The sequence below is a fragment of the Accipiter gentilis genome, chromosome 7 (genome assembly GCF_929443795.1).
Source record: "Accipiter gentilis chromosome 7, bAccGen1.1, whole genome shotgun sequence".
NCBI classification, from domain to species: domain Eukaryota; kingdom Metazoa; phylum Chordata; class Aves; order Accipitriformes; family Accipitridae; genus Astur; species Astur gentilis.
The window spans coordinates 16548035-16575108 of record NC_064886.1 but is presented as its reverse complement, the minus strand read 5'-3'; the positions used below and the strand labels follow the sequence as shown (position 1 = coordinate 16575108).

General features: G+C 56.5%; 1 protein-coding gene across 11 annotated transcripts in view; it reads left to right on the top strand.

Moving 5' to 3' along the window:
* CUX2 (cut like homeobox 2) overlaps window positions 1–27074 on the top strand; it is a 68372-nt gene that overhangs the window by 38004 nt on the left and 3294 nt on the right. For 2 of the 11 annotated variants that reach the window (XM_049805316.1, XM_049805320.1), the window contains exons 2-20: window positions 11747–11825; window positions 11936–12121; window positions 16707–16844; window positions 17035–17161; window positions 18004–18080; window positions 18164–18230; window positions 18504–18552; window positions 19304–19408; window positions 19980–20171; window positions 20281–20339; window positions 20469–20517; window positions 20626–20725; window positions 20973–21608; window positions 22614–22715; window positions 23594–24384; window positions 24841–25000; window positions 25591–25860; window positions 26102–26290; window positions 26399–26672. In XM_049805316.1, the coding sequence (XP_049661273.1) occupies window positions 11747–11825; window positions 11936–12121; window positions 16707–16844; window positions 17035–17161; window positions 18004–18080; window positions 18164–18230; window positions 18504–18552; window positions 19304–19408; window positions 19980–20171; window positions 20281–20339; window positions 20469–20517; window positions 20626–20725; window positions 20973–21608; window positions 22614–22715; window positions 23594–24384; window positions 24841–25000; window positions 25591–25860; window positions 26102–26290; window positions 26399–26672 (3650 nt within the window). Of the gene's footprint in view, window positions 1–11746; window positions 13064–13962; window positions 14144–16706; window positions 16845–17034; window positions 17162–18003; window positions 18081–18163; window positions 18231–18503; window positions 18553–19303; window positions 19409–19979; window positions 20172–20280; window positions 20340–20468; window positions 20726–20972; window positions 21609–22613; window positions 22716–23593; window positions 24385–24840; window positions 25001–25590; window positions 25861–26101; window positions 26291–26398; window positions 26673–27074 lie in introns of those variants that run through there. The other 9 variants (XM_049805321.1, XM_049805323.1, XM_049805325.1 and 6 more) reach the window with 9 other exon arrangements.

The following is a 27074-nucleotide window of genomic DNA, read 5'->3' as shown; positions in this document are numbered from 1 at the left end:
GGCTCAGCATCTGCGCTGGGGGACTGTGGACCATTGGTGGCCCTGGGACGAGCCCCGGTGGGACTGGTGGCAGTGGCGGGACCAATCCCTGCTCCCTCGTGGCTGCCGTGCCCGTGTGTGCTGGTGGTTAAAAGATGTGGCCACACGTGTGCAAGCGTGGCGCGGCCAAAGCAGCCGGCAAAGCGTGACAAACTTGTAGTTCTGGCACAGCTGGCAAAAGGAGGAGGTGGCTGCTGGGTGGGTTAAGTGGGGTCCGGTCCCAGTCCCACTTGGTTTCCCTGGAAGCTCTTGGCCCGTGATGCTAGCCATCCGTGACCTCGCCAGCAGCTTGGAAGCGGTTCGTGCTGCCTGCAAGTTATTCATTGTCCTCAGCCACTAATGGAACTCCATTCAAATACTTCTCCCTCTTTCCCCCTTGCAAAGTATTATGATTCACATAGTTGCTGAAAGCAGATACCTTTTGGCAGCAAGAGCCCCAGATATTTTACATTTATGCATAATTTTCTTCCCAGGATCCCAATTTTCCCCTTCTCTCACCTCCCCCTTCTCCTTTTGGCTCCATCCCTGCCTGGACCGGGTCGTGGCTCCGGCTCCATCACCCACCGTCCCCTCCCAGCACAGCCGGAGATGCTGCTGAGGGATGGGGGGGCTGGATACAGCCGCTTCTGCAGGGATGGGAAGGTGACGCTCGGAGATGTTGGCACTACTCCTCCTCGGTTGTATTTACTGCAGCGAGGAGCAAAGTCCATGTAACTGTGGATGCAGTTTACAGGTAATTAAACTCAGCTTGGTGAGGATTTAAACATTAATATTGATGCTAAAGTTTTTAATAAAATATAGGTAGAGAGAGAGAGAAAGAGGTATCGATTCCTATAGGCTTTTTATTTTTTCTGTTCTCCTGCTTTATTGTCACAGGGAAGGGTTGATATATGGGTGAGCATGAAATAAGGATGTCCTGTGCTGGCACGGGAGTCTGCAGATGAGGACAGATATGATCCCAGATGGACAAGTTGGGGAAAACTGTTAGGAAAATGCATTTGGGATTGATCCGTAGGGCAAGGTTCTTCCCAACCCTCCCTTCCTGAGCATCCTTTGCGATGGCCACAGGCTCAGCCCTGTGCTTGGAGGCAGCATCCGCTTCTTGGGAATGGTGCCGAGCCTCCAAGTTTCCACTTCTGCATCCCATGTCTTGCTCTCCATCACAGCTGGATCATAGCAAAACCCCTTGGACCACGCTGCCGCCATCTGTGTGTGCAGGCTGCGCTGCTGGCATTGCTCCCATTCCCGCCGTAGCCCCGGTGGGTCTGGGATGGTGGTCCCCGGGGTCCCCCGGTCTCACTGTGCCACCGCAGTCATCAGACCCCCTTTGCAGCTGCGTTCCTGTACTGCACCAAAGGCTGTTAAAAAATATGCTGACGGCCGTTTTTCACTCCCTTCTTCTCTGTATACACACAGGACTCAGGTTTATCTGCTTTCTCGCCAATATTTTTTTATATAACAGTGAAATATTTATATTGTCCAATAAAAGGCAGTAAGCTTGCAATCTCGCGCAAATTCATTTGAGACCAAGAACTTCGTTGTCTGAATTTTACACCCAGCAGTGACCCCTGGTAATTGGCTCCATACATCTTTAGCATAGCGGATTTACATAAGAGTTAGGGGGTGATTGATGGCCAGGCTCACCCCACCTGCCCCGTGGCCCATCTAGCAGGGAATGGTGGTGGCCGCCCTGCACCACATCTCCTCCTGCCCATGTCCCACCATGGCACAGCCGGGCGGGTTTTTGGTGATGCCAGGGAGGAAAGAGCCGGTCCCCTGTGATTCAGGCAGTCGTGGTTTAAATCCCCGCAGCACCAGGGTGTGAGGTTGGCTCCACGCCAAGTGTGGTGGTCACGGTCCTGAGGTTTGGGTGGAACATGAGGATGGAGCAAACTGCAGGTCCTGCAGCTGGGATCACCTGCTGGTCCTGGCCGTGGTGGCTTCTTCTGTTGCAAACCCAATTTGCCCCAAAAGTGCCTGTTTTGGGAGCTGGGCACGAATGCTCAGGGCTGGCAAGTTGGGGACGGGACATACATCACCAGCGGCCAGAGCTTGGGGTGCAGCCAAGCCCCATACAGACACCTCCTGACCTCCGCCACCAGCACCTCAGCCCCCAATTTATCAAAAAGCAATTAATAGCCTCCCCCACCTCAGCTCAGGTTTTACGGTTTCTGTCTCTTCCCGCCGACTGCAGGGCAGTAATTAGAGTCTGTCTAATGAGGTTTTCATGGTGGGGATACAGTCTCTCACCATATCTCCCCATCAGACAAAGGCTTTGCCACAGTTTATGGTGCCAGCGTAAATTTTTTCCGGCTGTTTTCACTGCGATACAAGCTGGATAGCGACCAGGGCGGCCCCCAGCATGGCTGGGCTGTGGGATTTACCGGGGAGCACCCAAGAGGTTGCTTCGCATCACATCAACCCCATCATTTTTATTTATTTATTTTTTTCACATTCCACCAAAATTAAAAAGCCATCTATATCTTAAAACCTTATTTATGAACACTTAAGCGTAAGTAAGTCATCGTTGGATGGCTTCCCTCCCCGCTGATGGATGTAATCTGGCACCGGGGTGGACCGGGAGGGAAATCTGGCAATACAATATGCTGTGCTTGACTATTTTGACACTCGGAGTGCGATGTTTTTTTTACAGTTACTGATGAGCTTATGGCACTGCTCCTTTTGGAGAAGCAAGGAGGAGGCTGGGGCTGAGAATATTGATTAGCGAGCTCCTGATTATCTCAACAACCCTCTTGGCTTGCCTTTTCTTTTGCGGGGAATACAGAATTTCGTCAATTATTCATATAAACCCCCGTGTCGATATTGCCAACACACTGTGGCTGCACGACGCAGAGCAGAATCAGTCTGGGGGAATTATATTCCTGCAATCTTAAAACCCAACCCTCCTAAACCACCTTTATTTTATCTTTTTCCCTCTTTTTTTTTTCTCTCCTCCTTTTGTTTTTGTTTTGTTCCAGAAGGAGCTTAATTCTGTTGCTTTGGCGCTGGCAGCGTGGCAGGGGGAAAGCGCACAGTCTCATAAACATTTAATTGAACTCAGCCGGGAATTTAAGAAAAATGTACCTGAGGTACAGGAAATTTGCTGTTAGAGAATTAACTCGGCAGGACAACGGATTTCCCTCCCCGGCAACTAGATTTTTGAGAACCGTAGATGTAAGTGACTAACAAGAAGGGAAGCTAATTAGCCACAAAGACAAATTATAGCCCAGACCTTGGGGTATGGGGGTTTCTGGCTCTTGCTGCCTCCAGTAGCTCCTTTGGATAGGCAGAGCTGGGTCCCTGGTGGGGGACGGGGGCTTCACGGAGGGTTGCATCACCTGCCTGGATGCGTCCTGGCAGCGCGGGAGGAAACTTTGGGTTTCGAGGCGTTTATAAAAAGCAAACGTTGAGCATTTGGCGCCGAGATGCTGGCACCCAGCTCACAGCCCAGATGGGGGGAGATGTGTTGTTTTTAAAAAAATTTAAAAAAAAAAAGATTAAAAAAAGACGAGAGGGGGGAAAAAAAAAGAGCAACTCTAAAATAGCTTTCCTCGGAGGCTGTGTGCGGAGGGGTGTTTTCTGCCTGCCTGGGTGGGAGGAAAAACTGGCAGCGTTGTAGGGGGATGCTCAAAGGAGAGGTAGGCAGGGGAGTGGGCAGGACCTGCCCTCACCCACCATGGCCCTGGGCATGATCCCGGCCCCTTCCCGCCCTGTCGGCTCTTGGGGGCTTGAAACGGGAAGGGGAGAGCCCTGGGAGAGACAGAGTGGACGCGGCTTGGTGTGGCCAAGGCACAGGGTCTCCATCCCCAAGCCCTGAGGGCTTTCTGCAGCTGATAAAATCAATTTGCTTTGCCTCCCTGGCCGGTACTGGGGGGTCCTTGTGCCACACATGGGCAGGGGTACAGGCAGGGTGGGCAGGGCCTTGCTGCCAGCGAGCTGCCTGATGTCCCTTGCAGGACACCAGGGATGGTGGCCTTGCCTGGAGAGATTCCAGGCAGGGGAAGGAGCCATCACCTCCGGGAGGTGCCACAGTATGGCCAGGAAGTGTCATGGTGTGGCCAGGAGATGCCATGATGAGACCAGGAGATGCCACGATGAGACCAGGAGGTGCCACGATGAGACCAGGAGGTGCCACAATGTGACCAGAAGGTGCTATGACGTGGCCAGGAAATGCCACGACGTGACCAGGATGGACCAGTTGAGGTTGCAATGGGTGATCTGAGAAGCTGAGCGCTGGAGTGGGGCGACGTGGTCTCAGCCCACCACCTTGCTGCAGGAGACATCTCACTTCTCCATCCTGCAGCCTGACCCAGGTGCTCCCCAGCCCTCTGCCCCTGCCACATCCCCGGAGGCTCTGTGGGTGCCTTGGCTTTGGTCCCCAGTGCCACCAAGAGATGCATTGCACTTCAGGATACCTCTTCTTCTCCCTGGCTTTTTAATGCTCTCTCTTCGGGGGCTGCTTTCTCTACTCCTCTAATGTGCTTCGATGGAAACCCCTGGAGAGCTGCCGGTACTCTGAGCTTGCCAGCAGCGACACATTAGGATCTGTCATCTGCTGAGCATTACCTGATTTTAAATCTGTCTCTTTGGAGCTACGGAACTGCATGAGAAAATATTAAAGTAAACAATAAGTGGATTTACACAAATGCGACTGATTTCCATATTTTTCATCACTTCATTTTATTACTGGGTTTACTGATATGCTCATTTATTTATAGGGCAATCCAGTATTGATTCATTCCGATGCACTATGCATAAACACATAAAAGAGAGTGATAACAATAGGAATACATTTTCAGTCTTTTAAATACTGCATTTTTTCCAATAGTCTTTATTAGATCCGCTACGAGAATATGAGCTATGGCCTTCGGGGAGCCCCAGCCGGTCCCTCCGCCCAAGTGGCTCTGGATTTATGGGGGTGTAAGGGAGAGCGGGATGCAATTCCCGGCCTGACAGCAGCTGTTTCCCCAGCTTGGCCGCCTTCCTCCCCCCGCCAGGGTGTTTTTCCACAGAAGATTTTGGGGGATTTAATCCCAGAAGGTGGATTCTGCTCCCTTGAGGTCGGGTTTCTTGGCTGCTTCTGTGCCAGGTGGGGCAGGTTGGACACCACAGTGCTGCTGCTTCCCCTGCGGCGAGGCTCACGGGGGCCCTGGGGGCTCTTTTTTGTCTCCCCCCCCCCCTTTTTTTTTCCTTTTTTCCCTTTTTTCCTCTTCACCCCTCTTTTCTCCCTTTTTCCCCCTTTCCCCCCTTTTCTCCCTTTTTTCCCCCTTCCCTGCTTTTCCCTACCCTTTTCCCCTTCCTTTTCCCTCCTTTCCCCCTTTTTCCCCTCCCCCTTCTCTCTTTTCTCTCTCTTCTCTCTTTTTCCCTCTTTCCCTCTCTTTTTAAAATTTTTAAAATACTTCTTTAATACCTTCTTTCCCTCGCAAAACACACTTTTCAACGCTCCCCATGAATATTAACCAGGGAGAACAGAGCGCTACATCATCTGCGTCACGGGAAGGAGCCCATAAAGGCGCGGTGATGAATGGCGAGCATTCCCCCTCCACTCCTTCTTGTAAATGGGAAGGGAAAAAAAATAATTTTGAATTATTAACCCAGTTGGGGTGGATGGGCTTTTTGGGCCGTTTCTCTCTGCCATTCCCAAATACATCTCATATACATTTAGGCTTCTATATCCTTCTTATATAATTTTTCCTTGAGGAAGGAGGAGTGGGGCCAGGAGAATAAATTGTACCCGCCGAGAATAAACCCAGCTTTTATTCCCCCGCCCCGATTAGCTAAAGGGCAGTTTCTTTCTGTCACCAAAAGCTGCCCGCGAAGGCAGTTTAATGGCAACAGCTTGAGACGGACAAAGTTTGAATATCCTTGCGACGGAGAAAAGAGCAAAGCGAAAGCCCTGCTAATTACAAAAGTTGCTTTATGAAAGATAATTCAAAGCAATAATTTAGCAAACATAATCAAGTAGCGCAGATGGGGATTTTGATGAATAGTTTGCAACATGCAATTAGCAGCTCTTGCAGTTACATATCATTAACCCTCAGAGCACAAAAATTATTTTCTCATTATTAGATGAAAAGGTAAAATTAAGCTGACTAGACAGTAAAGGAACAAACTACAATTAATTACCTTCATTTATTACAGTCATTATTTTAAACTTATTTTTTTTACTCTGATAGATAGATGAAAACATCTAAATTAAAAGTTTTGTTCTACTAAATGGGAGGTGAAACTTTGCGATGCTCAGGGTGCACCCGGGTGCCGGGGCCAGCCTGGCTCCAGCCCGAACCTGGGGACCAGTGGGAACCCCCCCATCGCCCCACTTTGTCTGTGCCAGGGATGCAGAGCCCCGTGCATCCCTGCCCATCTCTGCCGCCGACCTGGACCGCTGCTGCCAGCCTTCTGGGGAGTTTGGCATAATTTTGCAGGAAAATCATTTTGCAGGAAAATCATTTTGTGGGCTCGCAAGAAATCCGGCCCCGCTGGGAATTAACCCGCCCCGGGTGGCACCTTCTCATGCTGATGGTCGGAAATGAGCCCGCTCCTTCAAGCCGCATTCGGTTCGATGCTGAAGCCTTTCGTTTTGCTGTGTGTTTCGGTAGCAGATGGTTTGGAGTTGCCAACTGTCAGCAAATGCACTAAAAAAATAAATTAAGAAAAAATAAAGGAAGAAAAAAAAAAGAAAGAAAAAAACCCAACTAAACCACCCAGTGAAAAAAAGTGTGTGAAATTATGTTGGTGAGGGTGGTAAAATAAGCTTGAAATATTTCCCCTGCTCATTGCATTGTGACTGGAGGCTGTAGCTCACCCAGGGATGGATGTCGGGAAGAGGCAGGAGGATGCTCCTGCCTGGCAGCAGGCAGGGGCTGGCAGGGCCAGCGCCAATGTGGGGGCTCAGCCCAGGAAATCCTGTGGTGCGGAGAAAGGGAATTGCTCGGGCACCTTTTCCCGGAGCTGGTTGGGCCAGGATGCTGCGGAAAAAGGGGAGAAAAAAAATAACCTAATGAGCTGAACGTCCTCTGACTCTGCTCTCAGGAACTTTGCCAAAGCATCATTGAACTTGTCAGGAAGTATTACAACAAAATTAAGAACCAGCAGCAATTTTCTTGCGTTCGGGATCCTATGCTTTATAAAGTAAATTATTAATGCTTTTTTTTTTCTCCGTTAAGCAGTTATTTGCAGCAGTCTCGGTATATTTCTCATTAGAAATAACATCATCTGAAGAACTTATATTGATTCTTTTTTTTTCTTTTTTTTTTTTAATCTCCGAATCATGAACGTGAACAACATATTTCTATGACGTTCCCTTTAACTAGAATTCTCAGCCTTTATTTTTATATTATTGATCTTTTTGACACGAATTGCTTTTTGGCCTTGTGAAAACGTTGTGAGCTGCTTCTGCCTTTGGAGGAGTGGGCAAGGGGGTGCCGCAGAAGGAGGGGGGTGGGTGTGCGATGGGTCTGTGCGTGGGTGCGATGGGTTTCTGTGGGTGTGCGCTGGGTCTGAGTGTGCAATGGGTCTGTGGGTGCGTGCAATGGGTTTGTGTGGGTGTGCAATGGGTTTGTGTGGATGTGTGATGGGTCTGAGTGTGCAATGGGTTTGTGTGGGTCTGTGTGATGGGTCTGCGTGTGCGTGATGGGTTTGCGTGGGTGTGCGATGGCTCTGTGGGTGTGTGCACTGGGTTTGTGTGGGTGTGCAACGGGTCTGTGGGTGCATGCAATGGGTTTGTGTGTGCAGTGGGTCTGCGCGTAGGCGTGCAACGCGTCTCTGGGTGCGTGCAATGGGTCTGTGGGCATGTGATGGCTTTGTGCATGTGTGCAGGGGGTTTGTGCACGTGTGTGCAGTGGGTCTGTAGGCGTGCAATGGGTCTGTGGGTGTGTGATGGGTCTATGTGGGGGTGTGTGCGATGGGTCTTTGGGTGTGCGATGGGGGTGTGGGTGTGTGATGGGTCTGTGTGGGTGTAATGCGTTTGTGTGGGCGTGCAATGCATTTGTGTGATGGGTTTGTGGGTGTGCGATGGGTGTCTGTGCGTGTGTGGTCTGTGTCCGTGTGCAGTAGGTGCGTGTGAGGGGTTTGAGCGTGTGCATCATAGCTTTCTGTGGATGTACGATGGGTTTGTGGGTGTGTGCAGTGGGGCTGTGGGTATGCAGTGGGGCTGTGTGCATGTGGTGGATTTGTGTGATGGGTTTGTGGGCATGCAGTGGGTTTGTGGGTGTCTGCGATGGATCTGTGCGCGTGTGCAACGGACCTGTCCGTGTCCAATGGGTCTGTGGGTGTGTGATGGATCTGTGCACATGTGTGATGGGTTTAAGGAGTTGGTCGGACGTGGGGCACCGGGAAGGCAGCAAAGGACCCTGGCATGAGGTGGGGGGTCCAGCCCTCACCACCCGGAGCTCTCCCTGGGGACAGCGGCTCCCTCCCAGGCTCTCCCCCTCGCCCCTCTGCAGCCCTCCCACTCTCCCTGACTTCTTTACACATCAGCAAAAACAGCGAGGAAAATAGCAAAGTCTTGAATGTATTTTTTCATCAGTTTTCTTCAACATTTGGGGTCTCTGCTGCCGCTTTCTCCCCCGACAGCTGTTCCTCTCCGCTGAAAAAGAGCTCATTTATTGTTTACTGCCACCAGTATTTAGATGGAAATAACCCACTACTTATCCTGCACTTGATCTCATGGATATAAGAATAAACTCACCGCCGGTGCGATGCAAATCCTGCGCCTTTGGAGAGGAGATGCTCAGACGGTCGGTCCTCGCCGCCGTGCCGGGAGGAGGACCGGCTGTGCCGGGGGAGTTTTACCATTTTGTCAGTCAATTATAATAATATTTCTGCTTCCAAATGTTTAAAAAGTTGGCTTCGGAAGGTATAATCATGGCACAGAGGCCAGCCTGACAATAGTAATTAATTAGGCTATTACGCATTCTACAGTGATAATTGCTTTGCTGGAAAGTCACCAGCCATGAAAAGGACCCAGCGCGTAAATGTAATTTATCACACGGCGGCGATCCCGCGCCGCTGCCGTGCCTCACCTTGAGCCCGTGGATGCTGCAGAGGGAGACGGAGGGAGGGGGGAATAGAAATTAATAGTACATCGATATATAATGCGGAGGCAGAGCTCGCCGCCGGCCGCAGAGGGCTTTGCGGGTGGAGGGAGAGCGGTTGGCAGCGGGTTTGATGTTGGTGGTGGGTTTGCTGTCGCTGATGGGCATCACGGTGATGGGGGGAGCGGGGACGATGCCATATTGACCCTGCCAAGCCAGGGCTGCTTGCGGGAATGTTCAGCTCCCCCATTTTTAGCCATTTTCTCCTCTTTTTAGCAGGACACTGGTGATGTCACCCTCTCAGATGGGGGCACAGGGTTTGGTCCCGGCTTCTGCCCCAAGAAAGCAAGGATTTGGGTTTTTTTATTACAAAACCTTGATTTTAGGGATGATTTCGGCTTTTTCCGGGTGTCTCTTCAGCTCTATGTGCGGAATAACAGTGCTTTCAGGGTTGGGGTGATCTGTCCCCATGCAGGACTCAGAGCTGCTCTGGCAGGAATCTCCCCTGGCATTTTGGTGAATTATCCCCACCTGAAAAAGGTCGCTGAAAATTTTAAATATCTTTTTTTCACTGACATTTCCTTGAAGTTTAGTGGAAGTCCTAAAGAGCGGAGCGGATGCCTGGCTCACCATCCGTCCGATCAGCTGCGCTGGTGATGCCCCAGTACCAACATGGGCTGAAACGTGCTGGCCCCGAGCCAGAGCCCAGCGTGGGGGGGGATGGGGCAGGAGCCAGGGCTGATGAAATGGCTCTCAAATGCCTCCTCGCCAGGAAACTGGGGGTCCTGGAGCTCCAGTTGAGATGCTGATGGTAGTTAATGGGTGGAAAGGTGTTACATCACGTCCGTGGGTGCTCCCTGAGAAGGTGGGCTGAGTGGCGGGTTGACCCCTCACATGAACTGGGTGGAAAGCTGGATCCGTCCCCAGTGAGCCCGTGGCAGGTGGTCCTGGAGAAGCAAGGTCCACAGGACCATGGTGTGGGGATGCTGCAGGCTCCTGCCGTGGAGGATGATGCTGTCTCAAGGGAGATGAAACTCTTCAGAGCAGCTCGAGCAGGTCCAGGCATCCCCGTCACCCCGCGGCAGAGCTGTGCCGACAGGTTGTGCCCACTCCTGCAAAGTCCGAAGAGTGCGGGAAGTGGGGGGTGTCACACAGGGCTGACGCTGTGGAGCATCCCAGCACTGCTGTGTCTCTGCATCCTTATGGAACCCCCCAGCAGGGCTCCCTGTGCCACCCCAATGCCGCATGCCACTGGCGAGTTCTGCGGGCACAACGCTGTCCTGCTACAGTACACCGGCAGTGCCACTCGCTGTCTGCTTGCTGCCTCCCCCCTCTCTTCCCCGTTCTATTATTATTATTTTAAAGCACCCCAAAGCCAAGCGTTTTTGCAGAACGCTGAAGAAAAGCGCCCAAATTCCTCCTCTGCTGGAAACGCAGCACCGAGAAAGTAGGTTTGTGTACAAGACGCTATAAAAAGCCCAGCTTATACAATTTTAACAATAGAAAAATGATCTTTGTGCTCCAGTGCCTGCGAGCTTGGAAGGAGAAGGCGGTTTGCTCAGGTGGCTGCTGGATTACAAATGAGTGGTTTGCTTTGGGTTTGAATGACAAGCAACCGCAATCCAGGCTGGTGGGGCGAGCCAGGAGCTCTGCTGGCACAGAGGGAATGGGCGGAGGGAAAAGATCCTCCGGGGTGGGAGCTGCCACCAGGCTGAGGCGCGAAGTTCGGGCTTTGTTTGATAATTAGCCCTTCGGTGGCTTAAGAGCGGTTTAATTCACTAGTCCACCGTTGGTAATAGCATGTCTGCCAGCACTGAATGCCAGGTGGGCACCACTTCCCCCATCACTGGATGGTGTGGGCGCCCAGTTTGGATCAAACTGGGCATTTTCCAGCTGGGAATGGGTCACCTCCATCCCCTGTCTCCTGTCCCCGGGGCGGCAGGGACACAGAGATTTATGTGTCCCACTGGCACCCCTTCCAATCCACTGCAGGTGGGGCTGGATGTGCAGGGTTAGCAAGGGGACCCTTGGCAAAGTAAGTGCACCGGAGCCTGGTGGGCAGCTGGCCCACCCCGAGGTGTCGTCACGCCTTGAAAAATTAAGGGGAGTAAATGATTCATGCTCATAAATGTTGGATGGGAGTGCGCGGCAGATTAATATGTTGTTCAGTTATTAGCGATGCAGCGTGCCATCTCCTCACCACCCAGCCGGCGCGAGTGTCTCTGGCACCCCAGCACCCTGGCAGCTGAGGGGGACGGGGATGGGGACGGGGATGGGGACATGAGCAAGAAGAGATGTCCTGGTCCCAGCACAAGCATCGCTTCTGCCCGCGGCATCCTACTGGGAGGGTGGCTGGAGAGGGCTGTGTGCCAGATCCAGCCTGGTGAGCACAACAACAGGCAGGCTTCTTTATTTCTTATTTAAGCACTGACATTAAATTATAATTTTCATTTACTCAGAGCACATCAATGATTTAGGGCGACGTGACATGGCAGCGGCGCGAGGAGTTTAGCCAAAGGCAGTGAGCGGCTGCATGGGGTGCGGAGCGGGCGCAGAGCCGTGCTGGGGGGGACTTGTGTGCCGGTCATGGGTGGCACTGGTCCCGGTGGCCTGGCAGTGCTGGTTCCCTCCTCCAAGCCTGTCTCTGACCCTCTTTTTCCATCTCCCTGCAGGTGATTGCACTTAGTAAGAGAAGCAAGGAGGCTGAGACGGCTTTCCTGAGCGTTTACAAGCAATTAATCGAAGCTCCAGGTAAGCAACGCGGTGGCGACCTGGCTGCCTAACGAGTCGCGTGCCGGCACCGGTGCCGAGAGGAGCCAGTGAGGACCACGGCAGCGCTGCCGGCCCTGTCCCCGGTGCAGCTGGCGTCGCCAACCTCCGCTTGCGCATGGTGCTCTGGAGATACCAGCCGAAGAGAGGAGTGGAAACAGCTTTTGCCATCGCTGTGTTTCAGCCCCTGAGCCAAATGCATCTTGACATTAGGAAAGGAATACATTTGCTCAGCCCTTGTAATAACACTGCGGCTATCCCCAGTTGCCTTTTTGACGGTAAGTTAACTGAAACGACTGAGAGCCGGCTCGCAGTACTGCTCCTGGCACCGGCTGCAGCTCAGGGATGGCTTTCCCCATTTCACTGCCGTGCCAGGATGTACCCCCTGTCCGGGGTGCCGCTCAAAGTCTTGGGGGGGACAGAAACTGAGGCACGGGGCAGCCCTGAGGTTTGTGTTGGCAGGGTCGGTGCTAGGGCCGGGTGAGGGGCCTGAGACTCCCCTCCCCGCCGCTCCCCGCTGTGGGCTCTGCCGTGCTCTGAGCCAGGGGGGTCCGGGCACGGCGGCACGGAGCATCCCCTGGCACGGCGAGGACAGAGAGCTGCAAACGGCTGAAGATGCGCAGAAGGGCTCCTGCAGGGCCACTAATTCATTTTCCAGACATTTAGGAATAACAAAATGTTTTAATGATTTCTTAGGGGAATTAGGGAGACATATTTTTGTCCTCATTAAATTTTCTCCTGTGCTACAAGAACCAAATGTCAGCTTGGTTTCCAGAACCCAGTTATCTTCCCTCCCCACCTCCCCGCGCTCACCTACCCTGCTCCTCCTGCTTGCACATGTATGCACATGCATGCACATACACGCATGCAGATGCATACACATGCACGCAGATGCACACACACGCACACCCCAAAACTGCTACCCTATGATTTCTGCACCCTTCCTCCTCCTCCTCCTCCTCCACCCCTCTCTCTGCTCTCCCACAGCATCCATGTCTTGCTCCTCTCTCCCCTCCTGCTCCCCAAATCCTCCCACCCGTCGTTTTGTCCCCGTCTGTTACATGTCCGTGTGTCTCTCGACAGGCGAACTCTTTGTGGAATACTTTACAAGCACCACATAAGTCCTGATTCGACATTTTTTGCTTTGAATGGCTGCTGTCAACACAAATCTCTGGCAGAGACTGTAACGGAGCCTGATTGCTCAGCAAGTATTTTGATAAGTGAGCTGGCTGTGTGTCTGTAATTACGGGAGAAAACCGTAAATCTTTTGGATATTGTTCACACAGATGTGGCGTGAAGGGAAGGGGGGGAAGCAGTAAAATGTGTTAAAAGCATAATTAATGTCATTGTTGTTAGGGATGATTTGATTTAAGGCTGACTTTAACTCGTGGAGGGATTCATAGGGCACTGGTGGATGTGTTTGAGCAGGTTGGGATGGGGTGGTGGAGGAGGCGCCGCCCCGGTGGCAGAGGTGACAGAGGTACCATGAATGCACCGCGCATGCACCGTGGATGCACCACAGATGCACCGTGGGTGCACCATGGGTGTACCATGGATGCCCCGTGCTCCTCTTGGACCCGGACAGCAGCATGGAGCAGATGTCACCCTTCAGCCCCCAGCACAGAGACCTCTGCTGAAGGCCAGGTCAAGTGGCCGGGCCCTGGCACAGGGATGAGCTGGTGGTCCCTGGGGACACAGGTGCTCCCTGGAGCTGTGCATGCTCAGGAGAAGATGATGAGCACCCAGGATGCCTCCTGCCCCATCCCACCATCACACGGGTGCCTCGAGCTGCTCCAGTGGCTGCACAGCAGCTGCGTGGTGCTGCGGTGGGGGTGTCTGGGAGCGGGTCTGCCAGCGACCCAGACCCCCTCCAGCATGGGGAAAGGCCCCTGGTCCTGCTCCCCCGTGCCAGGGCTGGGGACACCAGGAGGGATCCCTACCCACCCACCCGTCCCTGCTGCAGCACGGCCGGTGCCACTAAAGGACAGCCAATAACGCCAGCTAGTGGCAGCACTTATTATATATATATTATATATATATATAAAAATTGTGTATATATAGTGGGCAAATGTATGAAGCGATAGATAAGCATGCCTGAGCAGCGGTTTCTGCTTTGCAGTAGGGACTTGCCATTTCCCCCGTGAGCTGGCTGTGCCATAGTCGGTGGGTGATGCCATGCCACAGCCCCCGGGCGTGCGGGAGCTGCTGCGGGCAGACGCAGCGCCGGAGCGTGCGGCACCCCGAGGTCCTGTTTTGGCACATGCCTCTCTTGCATCACCCGTCACCTGGCTATGCCGCTGGTGAGTCACTGCTGCGGTGGGGCTCGCAGCTGCACGGCCACTCGGCTGCGGCGTCAGTGCCGTCTCCTCTAACCTGTCCCGATGGGGGCCATGACCCACGCAGGGGGGACTGTTCCCTGCGCCGTGGACAGCGTTCCGAGTCCTGCCGTGCAGCTCAGGGTGTGACAGCACGTGCCATCCCCGGTGCCTTGGTGTGAGCAGATGATGCGCTTGGTTTTGAGGGCTTCCTCTCTCCAGCCCTGCAGCAGGAGGATTTGTTCGCTGGCAGCAAGAGCACTGCACGAGCATGCGTGAACATGGTGTGAGCTTGGTGCAAGAACGGTGCGAGCATGGGACGAGCTTGGTGCCCGGTCCCGGCAGTCCCTTGGTGCATCCAAACACCTCGCATGCGGTGGTGGAGCCGGCCCTGCAGCCAAGGACAGCACTTTCCCAGTGGCTGGACAGTGTGATATTAGCACAATGTAATTAATCCAGCCAGGCATTTTGCATCAGTGCTGCCCCAGCTGACATAGGGAGCAGAGCTGAAGTGCCCCTTGCTCCTTTCCCTTCTGAAAGCTCCACTCCCGACCACTTCATCCCGGGATGTCAGCTCCAAACGGAGAGCTGTGTGCTGGGGGATCGTGCCAGCTGTATTTCAGCAGCGGGGCTGTGACTCGTGGGAGGGGAAATACTGACCTGAGGAAAATCCCCAGAGCTTTATCACTCGGGCCAGTTCCTCCCATACTATTTCTCATCACGGGGGGGCGAGAAGAGCTGCCAGTGCGGATCAGACGGGTCCTGCCCCAGAGTTTATCCCTGTGGAGGGGGCTTGCGGGCTGGCGTGGAGCCACCGGGGCTGGGGGAGTGCGGGGGGGGACCCCTGGCCCCCGCTGCCTGTGAGCTGGGGCCATGGAGCACGGGGTTTAATTAGCCGTATCGTTATCTCAGCTCATGTACTTACGGGTGTTATTAATGGCTGTGAGAGCATCCAGTCCAGTTTGGGGCTGTGCTGCATCGCCGCGACCCCCTTTAATGGCACACTCCCACATTCTTGGATGGCGAACTTGCCTGAAGGATGCTGAGCTGTGGCTCCAGCACTGGCCAAACACCACGAAGCAGCCTGGGAGGGTCCCAGCCAAAGCTGAATGCCCCTTTCAGTGCCAAAGCTGGCAGTGTGCTGGCAGGGCTCAGCACCCGCCTCTGGATGTGTCCCCATGGCTGGGATCTGTGCACAAACCTTTTATCCTGGTGTGTCCGTGAGATCTCTGTGATGTCCAGCAGAAACAAGGGGGGTTGTTCCCTGCGGAGAAGGATGCTCCAGGGGCTTTCCGCATTAGCACGCGGTGTCTGGCAGTCACTGGTCCTGTGGGGAAGCCGCATGGTGGGCACTGTGGTGGAGACCTGCACCCCACGGCCGCAGTGCTGTGGGATGGGAGGGCAGCGGCAGGTTGGTGGGTCTCCCGAACCCCATCTTGGGGGGCACACGTCTCGGCTTTGCTGATTTGCAAGGAGCATCCGTGCTGGGCACTTGCAGTGAGGATCACAGGCCAAATCCTGTGTCTTTCGGCCAGGTTCACTCCAAAGACACCCGGTGCTGTGGTTGGGCTGTGCCAGCGCAGCCCCAGACCACCTCAAATCCAGCGGCGGGGCTGTGGTGGCAGCGCATGCTGTTCATCCCGCACTGCTGCTGTCTCAGACGGGGACTCGCTGAGCAGAAGAGCTGCCTTGCATCCCATTCAGAGCGGAGGCAGCCAGTTCTTTGATTTTTTTTCCATCACTGTTATTATTTTTTACCCTTGGATGCTTGCCACGTGTCCGTGCCGTACAGTAGCGCGCCCGGCTCCGTCCCACTTCCCTGTTTGTCTAACTTTTTGACCCTCGAGAATTCAAATCTATTTTATTTCCTCTTCTTTTCTAAAAAAAACCCCCCAAACCTATATTAACCTGGCTCAATAGGAGGCATTTTCTTGAACTTATTAAAAAATCCAGACTTGTAAATTAATTTGTTCATGTTGTACAATGGCAGTGCAGATGGACTCATTAGCATGCACACAACAAATAATTATAGATGAATTTTTAGCTGGCCTGCTTAATGGGCTTGCTGGGTTAATTATGTCAATGTATAATTACATCAGCCCTGGGAGACATAATGGCACACCCTGCTGAGCAGACACTAGCTAATGATGGTGTAATGCTGACAGAGGGAAGACGGACGGCTCTGAATGCACCTGCTTACCTCGGCACAAACCGCCATTGTCTGCGCCCAAACGGGCCGGCGCTGGTGGCACCGGGGCCACCGGTGCTTCGGGTGCCACCGGCTCGCTCGGGGAGGTGATGCCCCCATGCAGCCCTGCTGGTCCCCACGCGATGGAAAGCGTGGGACCGAGGGGTGTCCTCATGGCACCTGGCACCCCATGGGGTGGCCCCGGGCTGGGAGGGCACCCACTCTGGTTTTAAGCAGGGTGCAGAGGGTGGCTGCCCTGGGGTGGGCGGCAATGAGGGCAGGCAATGGGTCCCCGGGGAGGTGGGAGAGGGCTGGTGGCAGGTATCCCTGCCGCTCACCGCTGCGTCCTGTGTCCCACAGACCCTGCTCCTGTGCTGGAGGCTGCCCGGAGCCTGGAGGACCGGCTGCAGCAGCTCCAGCGCCTCGAGCCTGAACCGGCCCCCCTGAAGGACATCAGCCGCCCCTGGAAGAAGCACCTGGAGCTCGTCGGCACCAAAGGTACCCTCCGACGCCGGCTGCCCGGTCGGACAAGGGTGGCAGTGTTGGCCCCCCACCGGGTCCCCCCACATGCCTCTGAGCATCCCCAGGACACGGAGGGGAGTCCTCAGGGCTGGGACCTGGCCCGTGGTCCCCAGCGGCCACTGCTGCTGTCCCCTACGCAGCTGTGTGAAATGTGTCCCCCCCGCAGAGCGCAGAGAGGGGACGTCACCAGCAACCGGGCTCGCGGCAGCGGCCGAGCCCGCGCTCTCCAGTGTCGACGGCAAAGGACTGTGCGCAGAAACCTTGCTGCAGAGAAATGAGGCAGAAAAGCAAAAGTACGTGAGTACCGGGAATGGGGTCATTTTGGGGTGCTGTAGGAACGTGTGGCTCTGTCCGTGCTCCCACATGGCGGTGTCCATCTGCCCTTCCCTCTCCTGCCCTTTGCACCTCCTTTGCTGTCTGGGTTGAGAGCAGATGCATCCTTTCCAGAAACATGAAACACAGTCTTGGGTGCTCTGAGTATCTGTCTGTCCATCCATCCTCTATCCCAGGCAGTTTTTGGGCAGCAGCAGGCGTGGGCAGAGCCGGGGCAGGTCCCTCCTGCCGGCCCCTCATGCCGTCTCCCTGGCACGTGGCTTCGTTCGGACAAATGGGTTAAATCCAGGTCGGTGGATGAACCTCATTAAATGGCCTTTTAATTTGGAGGCTCCCGGCTTTCTCGGTGCCTTCATTGTTATTCCTTAACACGCTGCACCGGGAAACAAATGAAGAATCTTTAAACCCTAAATTGCAGATCTCTGCGAGTAAGTTCCTGGCAAGTGCAGGCTATAAATAATGCAGAATAACTTTTCCCTGATTGCTTCCCCCCCTTCCAATTAATTACAGGCAGGGGTGGGCTGCCATCTCCCCCATCAGAGGGGTTTCAGCGGCAGGGATCAGGGACCGTTTTCATCTCAAAGTGAATTTTTTTACACCTGGGGCAGTACACCCCTTAACATCAGGGCATAACATGGCTCGAACACATCCTGGCATCCACCAGCGGGTCTTTCCCCGGCATCTCCGAGCGATGGGGTAGAGGAGGGGACGCAGCGAAGGGCTCTCCATGCGCCCTTGGGGGGCTGCAGCTTCGGCATGGCCGCGGTGACACTGGCACGTCGCTGATGCCCGTCTCTCGCAGGGGGCTGCAGGAAGCACAGGTCACTTTGGCTGCTCGGCTGGGAGAGGCAGAGGAGAAGATCAAAGTGCTCCACGCAGGTAGGGGGGCTGGGGCAGGGGCCGCTGGCCACGGAGGGGCCAAACTCCCACCCTGTGGCTCACCCTCCTCTTCCTCTTCCCAGCGCTGAAGGCCACCCAGACGGAGTTGCTGGAGCTGCGTTGTAAATACGACGAGGAAGCCGCGTCCAAGTAAGTCGCCGGTGATGGCTGGTCGTGCCTGGAGGCCACTGGCATGCCCAAGGCTGAGCCGAGCCGCCTGCCGCAGTGCCGGGACGTCCCCATGGTGCTGCTAAATGGCTTGAGGAGCTGAGATACTTGAAGCGACCGCAGGAGCATCCCAAGTCGTTGGGGCTCCCTGTGTCTGAGATGCCTTGGCCGCAGCACAGGCAGAGCCCTCGCCGGCCATGGAGGGCTGCGTCCGTGCCTCCACGCCAGCTGACACCTCTTGCTTTCTCGTCACAGGGCAGACGAAGTAGCCATGATCATGACAAACCTTGAAAAAGCCAACCAGGTGAGCCGAGAGCCGACTTTCCAGCCAGTGCAGGGCACATACCCTGCTCCCCCTCTGCTGTGCTCAGCTGTGGCCCCCCAGCCCCTGCACCCACCACAGCACCCCGAGCATCCACGTGGCCTGCATGTCTGTCCCTGAAAATGGTACGGGACAGCGAGGCTCCGGGACTGGGAAGCCCTGCAAAGGGAGGCTCTGGTTTCCTTCGCCCAGCAGCTCCTCCGAACCAGCCCGACGGGACCCCCTGCCCCATGTTGAAGGTCACTGGTGTGTTGGGGCTCCCACTGGGCTCTACTTCAGCTGCTGGAGCCGGTGTTTGTCACCTCCAGCCTCTCCCGGGTATTTCAGGGCATGACCCGCACCAGCCTGGTGTTGGTTTCTGGCATAATTACTCCTGGTCCTATCCATTCCTATTCATTAGGTTTATTTAATTCTGAAAACGTAGATACAAATAAATGCACGTGGATAATAAAAGAGGCTTAAAGACCGATTTGCATGTAAATATGGCCTTTTGGGTGGACAAAAGGCAGTGTCCTGGAGGTGGGCTGCAGCCAGTGCCCAGGGTTCAGGACTGGGGACCGTGTTAGGATGTGGAGAGCCAAAATACATTGAGGGGGGCTTATGGTGACGGCAGTGGGAACGGGATGCTCGGGAGAGGCACGGGTCGGTGCAGATCCTGGGGCCCCACTCTGCCCTGTGTGGGGTGGGATGAGCAACGGGTGCCCGGCCTGACGCACTTTCTGCTCTCTTGCAGCGAGCGGAGGCGGCGCAGAGGGAGGTGGAGAGCTTGCGGGAGCAGCTGGCAGCCGTGAATAGCTCCCTCCGCCTGGCCTGCTGCTCTCCACCAGGCACTGCCGGGGTGAGAGCACCCCTCGGGGCCGGCAGCACCCCATCGCAGCTGGCCGCACCCCATCATGGCCGGGAACATCTGTCACAGTCAGGAGTATCCTGTTGCACTTGGGAGCATCCCTGTCATAGCTAGGAGCACCTCACTGCATGCAGGAGCACCCTACTGTGTTCAGGAGCATCCCATTGCACTTAGGAGCACCCCATTGCATTCAGGAGCACCCTTTTGCATTCGGGAGCACCCACCATGTTCGGGAGCAAGCCCAAAATGCCCAAAATGGCCAAAATGACTGAGGCATTTTTCCACCATGGGGTAGTAGCGTTGGCCATGCCCTACCTGCAGCCCCAGCCTCCTATGGGGAAGGAGACGTGCACCCCCATAGCACTGAACAGGCGTACCTGGGAGACCTGTAAGGGGAGAGGAAAGCTCTGTTCCTCCTCAGGGCTGTGTCATCCTGGGTCCCCATCCCGCAGGGCTGAGGCCTGGGCTCACCTGCTCCCTGTGGGGACATGTCTGACGGGGAGGGTGGCCCTTGTTCCCGCGTTGCGTGGCCGGGAGCTGACGGTGTCCCCTCTCCCGGCAGGACAAAGTGAACTATTCCATGTGCTCAGGGTCGAGGCTGGAGGCGGCTCTGGCTGCCAAGGACCGGGAGATCCTGCGGCTCCTGAAGGATGTCCAGCACCTCCAGAGCTCTCTGCAGGAGCTGGAAGAGTCCTCTGCTAACCAGATTGCCGAGCTGGAGGGGCAGCTGGCCGCCAAGAACGAAGCCATCGAGGTGTGCCCACAGGGTCTAGGGGCTTGCGAGGGAGGGTTGGGTGTGGGTCCGGCTGTGCCGGGCGTGCACCGGGAGCCAGCTGCAAGGACTCCCCCACTCTGCTCCGCAGAAGCTGGAGGAGAAGCTGCAAGCGCAGGCGGACTACGAGGAGATCAAAACGGAGCTGAGGTATGGCTTGACGTGCATCCACGCCTGCCACCGGCACCCACAGCGCGCTTCAGCAGCTGTAACGCTTGGCGGCTTGACGGCAGCAAAAAGCCATGCCCGCCGAGTCACCCCCCCTTGTCTCCCTCGCAGCATCCTGAAGGCGATGAAGGTGGCCTCCGCCAGCTGCAGCCTTCCCCAGGCAAGTGCCGCGGCGCGTGCCGACACGCTCGCCGGGCTGTGGCGTGCGTGCCAGCCCTGCCGCCGGTGGCTCTGCTGCCCTTTCCCATCTCGGCTTGGCTCCTTGCAGAGCATATCGAAGGCAGAGGAGGCCCTGCTGCTGGGGAAGGAGGCTTTCTACCCCTCCCAGAAGTACCTGCTGGAGAAGCCCAGCCTCCTGGCCAGCACTGGTAGGGTCCCCGGGTCCCGCGGCATCCCCGGTCCCACCAGGAGCATCCCTGGGAACGTGGGTGGCAGGGCCGTATCCTGCCCTGGCTGTGGGAAGGAGCCCGGAGCCAGCAGCGGGGCAGGGGGAGGACAGGGGGTGGGAATACCACCTGGGGAAACTGAGGCAGGAGATGCTTTGCTGCGGGGCTGCGCCGGGGCTGCTGGCCGGGGCGACTCTAGTGCATCTCCCTCTCTCTTGTTCATCTCTAGAGGAGGATCACTCCGAAGATGAGTCGGGGAAGGATTCACTGGGCATGGAGCAGCCGTACCCATCCCCCCAGCATGCCCCAGCGGACGAACCTGCCTCCCCCACTCCCCTCCCGCCTCTGCCTGGCCCCGGCCTGGCCCCCGACGGCCCCCGGACTTTCTCCCTGTCCCCCTTCCCGGGGGGTGAGCGGCTTTCAGGGGACGCCAAGGCCCCCCACCTCCCGCCGCCCACTTACAAGAGTGAGAGTGCCGGCGGGGGGCCGCCTTTCCCCTCCACCTTCTTCGGAGCCAAAAGCACCACCGTGCCCCCTGGCACTGTGCCAGCTGCCAGCGCCGCCAGCCCGCCCAGTGAGCCGACCGAGGGCAACGCCAGCAGCTCTGCCGACGAGGAACAGCTGGACACGGCCGAAATCGCCTTCCAGGTGAAGGAGCAGCTGCTGAAGCACAACATCGGGCAGCGGGTCTTCGGGCATTACGTGCTGGGGCTGTCACAGGGCTCCGTCAGTGAGATCCTGGCCCGGCCCAAGCCCTGGCGCAAGCTGACGGTGAAGGGCAAGGAGCCGTTCATCAAGATGAAGCAGTTCCTCTCTGACGAGCAGAATGTGCTGGCCCTGAGGACTATCCAGGTGCGCCAGAGAGGTGAGTGGTTGGGGTAGCCCTGGCCGACAGGTCCTACTCTGGGATGCTGCAAGCGGTGCCGTGGGCTCCCTTCCCAATACACCCCGGTTCACCCCAGCAGCACCCCGGGGTGCCCCATGCCACGGCAGGGGTGCCCGCCAGCCCATGATGTGCTGGCAAGACAGGCAGGGATGCGTGCGGAGTCACCGGCAGTGCTCAGGGATTGTCCCTGGTGGTCCTCCGGCTTGCTGTGGTGTGGGATGGAACCGGCTGCCGGGTGGGATGGAGTCCTGGCAAATGGTAGCAATTAACAACAACCCATCATCATGGAAGCTGCATCCCCAGACGTGCTTTATTCATTTATTCTGACAAGTGCCATTTAATTATTCATTAGGCTGTTCCGTGGCATATGAATCAATGTGCTTGGGAATATTTCGTTAAAATAATGAAGTCTTAATGCTGCAGGACCTCGGCGCGGTGTTGGCACCACCATGAAATGGTAATGCCCGGCTCTGGGGATGGCGGCTCCTGGCCCCGTCTCAGTCGTGGCAGCAGTGGTGGCTGGTCACTCAGGTCCCTGCGGTGGCACAGGGACCGGGCAATGCAGGTCCCTGGTCTGTGCATCTGCTGGCCTTTCAATACAGAGGGCTCTGGTTTATCCCCTGGATCCGATCCAGCATTAACCCTTCACTTGCACAGCCAGGAGGACACAGTGCCAGGGATGGCGGACATGGTCCCCGTGCCTGTGTCTCCACTCAGCACCCTGCGTGCCGGTGGGGAGCGGGTGCCCTTGGATGGGGTGAGCAAGGTGGCCAGGAGATGCCATGCTGGAGGCAAGAGCTGGCAGTGGGGGCTACCAGGGCTCCCCACGCTCCAGCTAGCAACTAATCGGGAGTGACATTTGTCTTAAAACCAGCATCCCTAAAAATAATTGAACATGCAGAGCAGTAAATACTTCCTGACATACAAGTGAAGCTTGTAAAACCAGAGCCGGTGACAAAGCTGTTATCCTGCCTCTTTGATCAGGTAGCATCACGCCGCGGATCAGGACGCCGGAGACCGGCTCTGATGACGCCATCAAAAGCATCCTGGAGCAGGCGAAGAAGGAGATCGAGTCGCAGAAGGGAGGTAGGTCCTGGTGTTTGGGTGGCCCTGGGAGTGGCTGAGCCCCTGCTCTGCCCCCGTGGGAGCAGCACTCAGAGGGATGCTGGTGGCTGGGTGCCGCATGGCTGCGCATCCCACAGCATGCCAAAACACCTGCAAAACCGGTAGCGTCTGGCACAGGGAATCTCTGCCTCCCCTAGGAAACCTTAGCCAGCCCCTGCCAAGCCTGGCACTCATGGCACATGTCCTGGGTGGGGTGGCACTGCAGTGCCTGGCACCAGGCTAACCCCATGGCTGGGGCAAAATGGGCTTTATTTCGCATTTCTCCCACTGACATCCATAGAGATTTGGGGCATGGTGGGAAGAAATGCTGGTAAATACTGTTAGGAACGGAAGACTCTCCATGCAGCGGTGTTTGTACCTGGGCTTTCAGAAACTTTGGACCTACTCTTTCATCCCCCTCTGCTCCAAAACAGATGATTAAATGAGGATGCGCGATCCATCTGGCACGAGGAATCATTAAAGCAGCTGCACTCGCAGTCAATTACAAGAAATGAAATACATTAAAACAGGTAGTCTGCTGAGAAAGCAGAATCCCAGAGAATTAAATTAGACAGGAACGGTGGAAAAACAGACAGGGCAAACAAACATGTTTGTCTATTGCCATCGTTGGTAATGGGATTTATTTTGCAATCGTCAAAAAAGAAGCTGGCTTTGAGCTGGGGGTGTCGCAGCTTTTGCTTTGTGGGTGCTGTTGGTCCTTCTGAACTGCAGCCATGTGGGGCATCTGCCTGATGGAGAGTGCTCTGAACCAAACTGGGATAAAAATCCCTTTTTTCCTGCATTTTGAATTATGGCCACATGGTAAAATGATGCATGCTGCGCCTTGGGGCTCCCCTCAGCCCTTTTCCTTGCAGGGGAACCCAAAACGCCGTCGGCATCGCAGGCGGTGGCCAACGGGGCGGGCGGCAGCAGCTCGGAGGACGCCATCAAAAGCATCCTGGAGCAGGCGCGGCGGGAGATGCAGGCACAGCAACAGGCATTGCTGGAGATGGAGTCGGGGGGCAGCGGGCGCCCCGGGGACACGCCGCCCGCCGAGCGCTCCACGCTGGCCGCCGTCAACCAGAACATTGTCCCGACCTATGTCAAGCAGGAGGAGGGGAGCGGGGCCAGCCCTGGCCCTCCCCAGACGCCTCTGGCTGTCCTCTCGCCCGCTGCCTTTGTCCAGAGCATCATCCGGAAAGTGAAGTCGGAGATCGGCGACGCTGGCTCCTACTTTGACCAGCACTGGGCATCGGAGCGGAGCCTGCTCAGCCGACCCTACACTTCTGTTTCGCCTTCGCTTTCCTCCTCCTCCTCGAGCTACTCCAGCATGGCCAATGGCCGGGGCTGGCCACGGGGCGAGTCCGGCGAGGGTGGTGCTAATGAGGACGAACTGCCGCCGGCAGACGATGAGCCCCACCGGCTGACGGAGATGAAGGCGGAGGGAGCCGGCACAGAGCCGGCAGCTGGCGGTCGTCTCTCCTACTATCCCGCCTACGTGCCACGGACCCTGAAGCCCACTGTGCCGCCGCTGACACCGGAGCAGTACGAGATGTACATGTACAGGGAGGTGGACACGCTGGAGCTGACCCGGCAGGTCAAGGAGAAGTTGGCCAAGAACGGCATCTGCCAGAGGATCTTTGGAGAGAAGGTAGCAGCCTGGAGAAGGGGGGGTCTGGTGTCCCCTCTGCTCCGCGACCCAGAGCCCGGGGCTCATTAGTGGCCTCTGCCAGCTCCTTCCAGGGTCCCCACTCTCCCCAGTGGGTTTCCCCTTGGAGGATGCTGAGTCCTCAGGGTCTGACCCAACCCCAAGTGGTCTCCCAGTGGCCACCACCAACTGGTTGGTGGCACTTCCCACCAGGAACGCCCTGTGCAGAGCCCTGTAGGGACCATCCTCCCAGCCCCCTGGGTATCCCAGAGGGACCCACCAAGGTCCCAGCACTCATGGCTGGGGCCAAGGGGTCCGGACATGCTGTGGGGCCGTGAACGCAGCAGCGGGTGGCAGCTTGCTTCCCCTCCTTTGACATGGGGACGGAGGGCAGGCAGCAGCCCGATGCTGGGGGGAGCACGCCCCAGCCCCGGTGGGTGACACCTGCGTGGTGCCTAGGTGCTGGGACTGTCCCAGGGCAGTGTGAGCGACATGCTGTCGCGGCCCAAGCCATGGAGCAAGCTGACGCAGAAGGGTCGGGAGCCCTTCATCCGCATGCAGCTCTGGCTGACCGACCAGCTGGGCCAAGGCATCAGCCAGCAGCCGACACCCTCCCAGGGTAAGTGCCGCCACCGTTCCCACGGTCCCCATGTGCCATCAGTGCCTCCAGCAATTCTACATCCATCCCCGCATACCGGCACAGGGAAAGTTTGTCCTGCTCCCACTCCAGCACCAGGGAGAGGTGCCCCCACGACCCCCAGCACCCCCACCTGCACCCCAATCCTGGGAAGCCCCTTTCATCCCCCTCACCTCTGATGCATCCAACCCATTTTGAACCCCCTTAATTAGTCACTTAGACAATTTAGGGCTGTTATAGAGATCCTCTAATGTTACTTTGTCATAAACGAGCTTTGAAAGTCATCTAGTTTAAAAAGAAAAAAGGAAAACCACAAGAAAAATCTGTGGCTTTGTGCCTGGCATAAAGTAGTAACTGTTTTTGTCTTTATATTAGTGGTGTTTTCTCTCTTTAATTATTCCACCGGCAACTCCTGCTTTGCCGTAGCTGCCGGAGGGACTCAGCTGGCATCCCCCCTCTCCAGAGGGCAGAGCCGCAGGCATACCCAAAATAACCTTCCCGCTCTCACCGGGTCCCTGCCACTCTCCCCTTCTGCCGATCCCCACTGACCCCTCTGCCCCGGTGTTGTGCAGCCAGCCCGGTGGAGCCCCAGCCATCCCCCTCGCCGCCCCCCAGCCCCGCCGAGCATGAGAAGGGCTGCCAGGAGCCCCTCACCCTGGCCTTGGAGAGCAGCAAGGAAAACCAGCAGCCCGAGAGCCGGTCGACACCTGCACTGGGTGGGAAGACGTACCCCAACAGCCAGGGACCCGTGGGCATCCAGGAGATTGTTGCCATGTCCCCTGAGCTGGACACCTACTCCATCACCAAGAAGGTCAAGGAGGTCTTGACGGACAACAATTTAGGTGCGGACCCTCTCTCCGCCTGGGTTTTCGGGAGCTGCTGGTGAGGCTGGATGGATGCATCACCCCAATTCCCGTATCCACGGCCCCCCCTCCGCCGGTTCGCTGCAGGTGCTCGGGGGGATCCCAGCACGCTGGGGAGGATGCTGGCCGGGAAATGGGGTGCACCCGCTCTGCGGGGGGACTGTAGAACCCATCCTGCTGCTCTGCCCTGCTCTAACCACCTCTGCTTCTCCTCCGCCAGGCCAGCGGCTGTTCGGGGAGAGCATCCTGGGCCTGACGCAGGGCTCGGTGTCCGATCTCCTCTCCAGGCCCAAGCCGTGGCACAAGCTGAGCCTGAAGGGGAGGGAGCCCTTCGTCCGCATGCAGCTCTGGCTCAATGACCCCCACAACGTGGAGAAGCTGCGTGACATGAAGAAGCTGGAGAAGAAAGGTGAGGATCAGGGTGGTGCAGCCTCGCCGAGTCTGGGGTGCTGGCCGAGTGGGGGGCTCCCCGGGGCTGGGGAGCGAGCAGCGCGCAGCTGGGTCTCCTCTCCTGCAGCCTACCTGAAACGTCGGTATGGGCTGATGAGCGCTGGCTCGGACAGCGAGTCCCCCAGCACCCGCTCCGAGTGTGCCAGCCCCAGCCTGCAGCCGCAGGACCTCAGCCTCCTCCAGATCAAGAAGCCGCGAGTGGTGCTGGCCCCGGAGGAGAAGGAAGCCCTGAAGAAAGCCTATCAGCTGGAGCCCTACCCCTCCCAGCAGACCATCGAGCTGCTCTCCTTCCAGCTCAACCTCAAGACCAACACCGTCATCAACTGGTTCCACAACTACAGGTAAGGACGCTCCAGGGCTTCGGATGTCTGACTGTGCTGTGCCACCAAGGTGGTGTCACTGTTCTTCCAGCCCTCCCAGTCCCTCTTGCTTAGATGGGGAGGTGCAGACCCACTCGTGGTCACTGGAGGTCCCCAGGTGCAGGACTGCAGCCGAAACGCTTGCATGTGCCCTGGCTGGCGGGTGATCAAGAGCTGTTGACCAGCTTGACCAAGTCATGTTGAGCATCTAAAGAGGTTACCATGCTCATGTTCACCTGCTCACCGGTGCGGGACACCGCTCACCACTGAGCAGGAGCTCCCTGTCAGATGGAGGAAAGCCTTACGGAGGCTCCTGGAGCACAGGATCCATCCCCATAGCAGCCCAGCCCCAGGGAGCAGCACAGGCTTCATCCTCGGGCATTA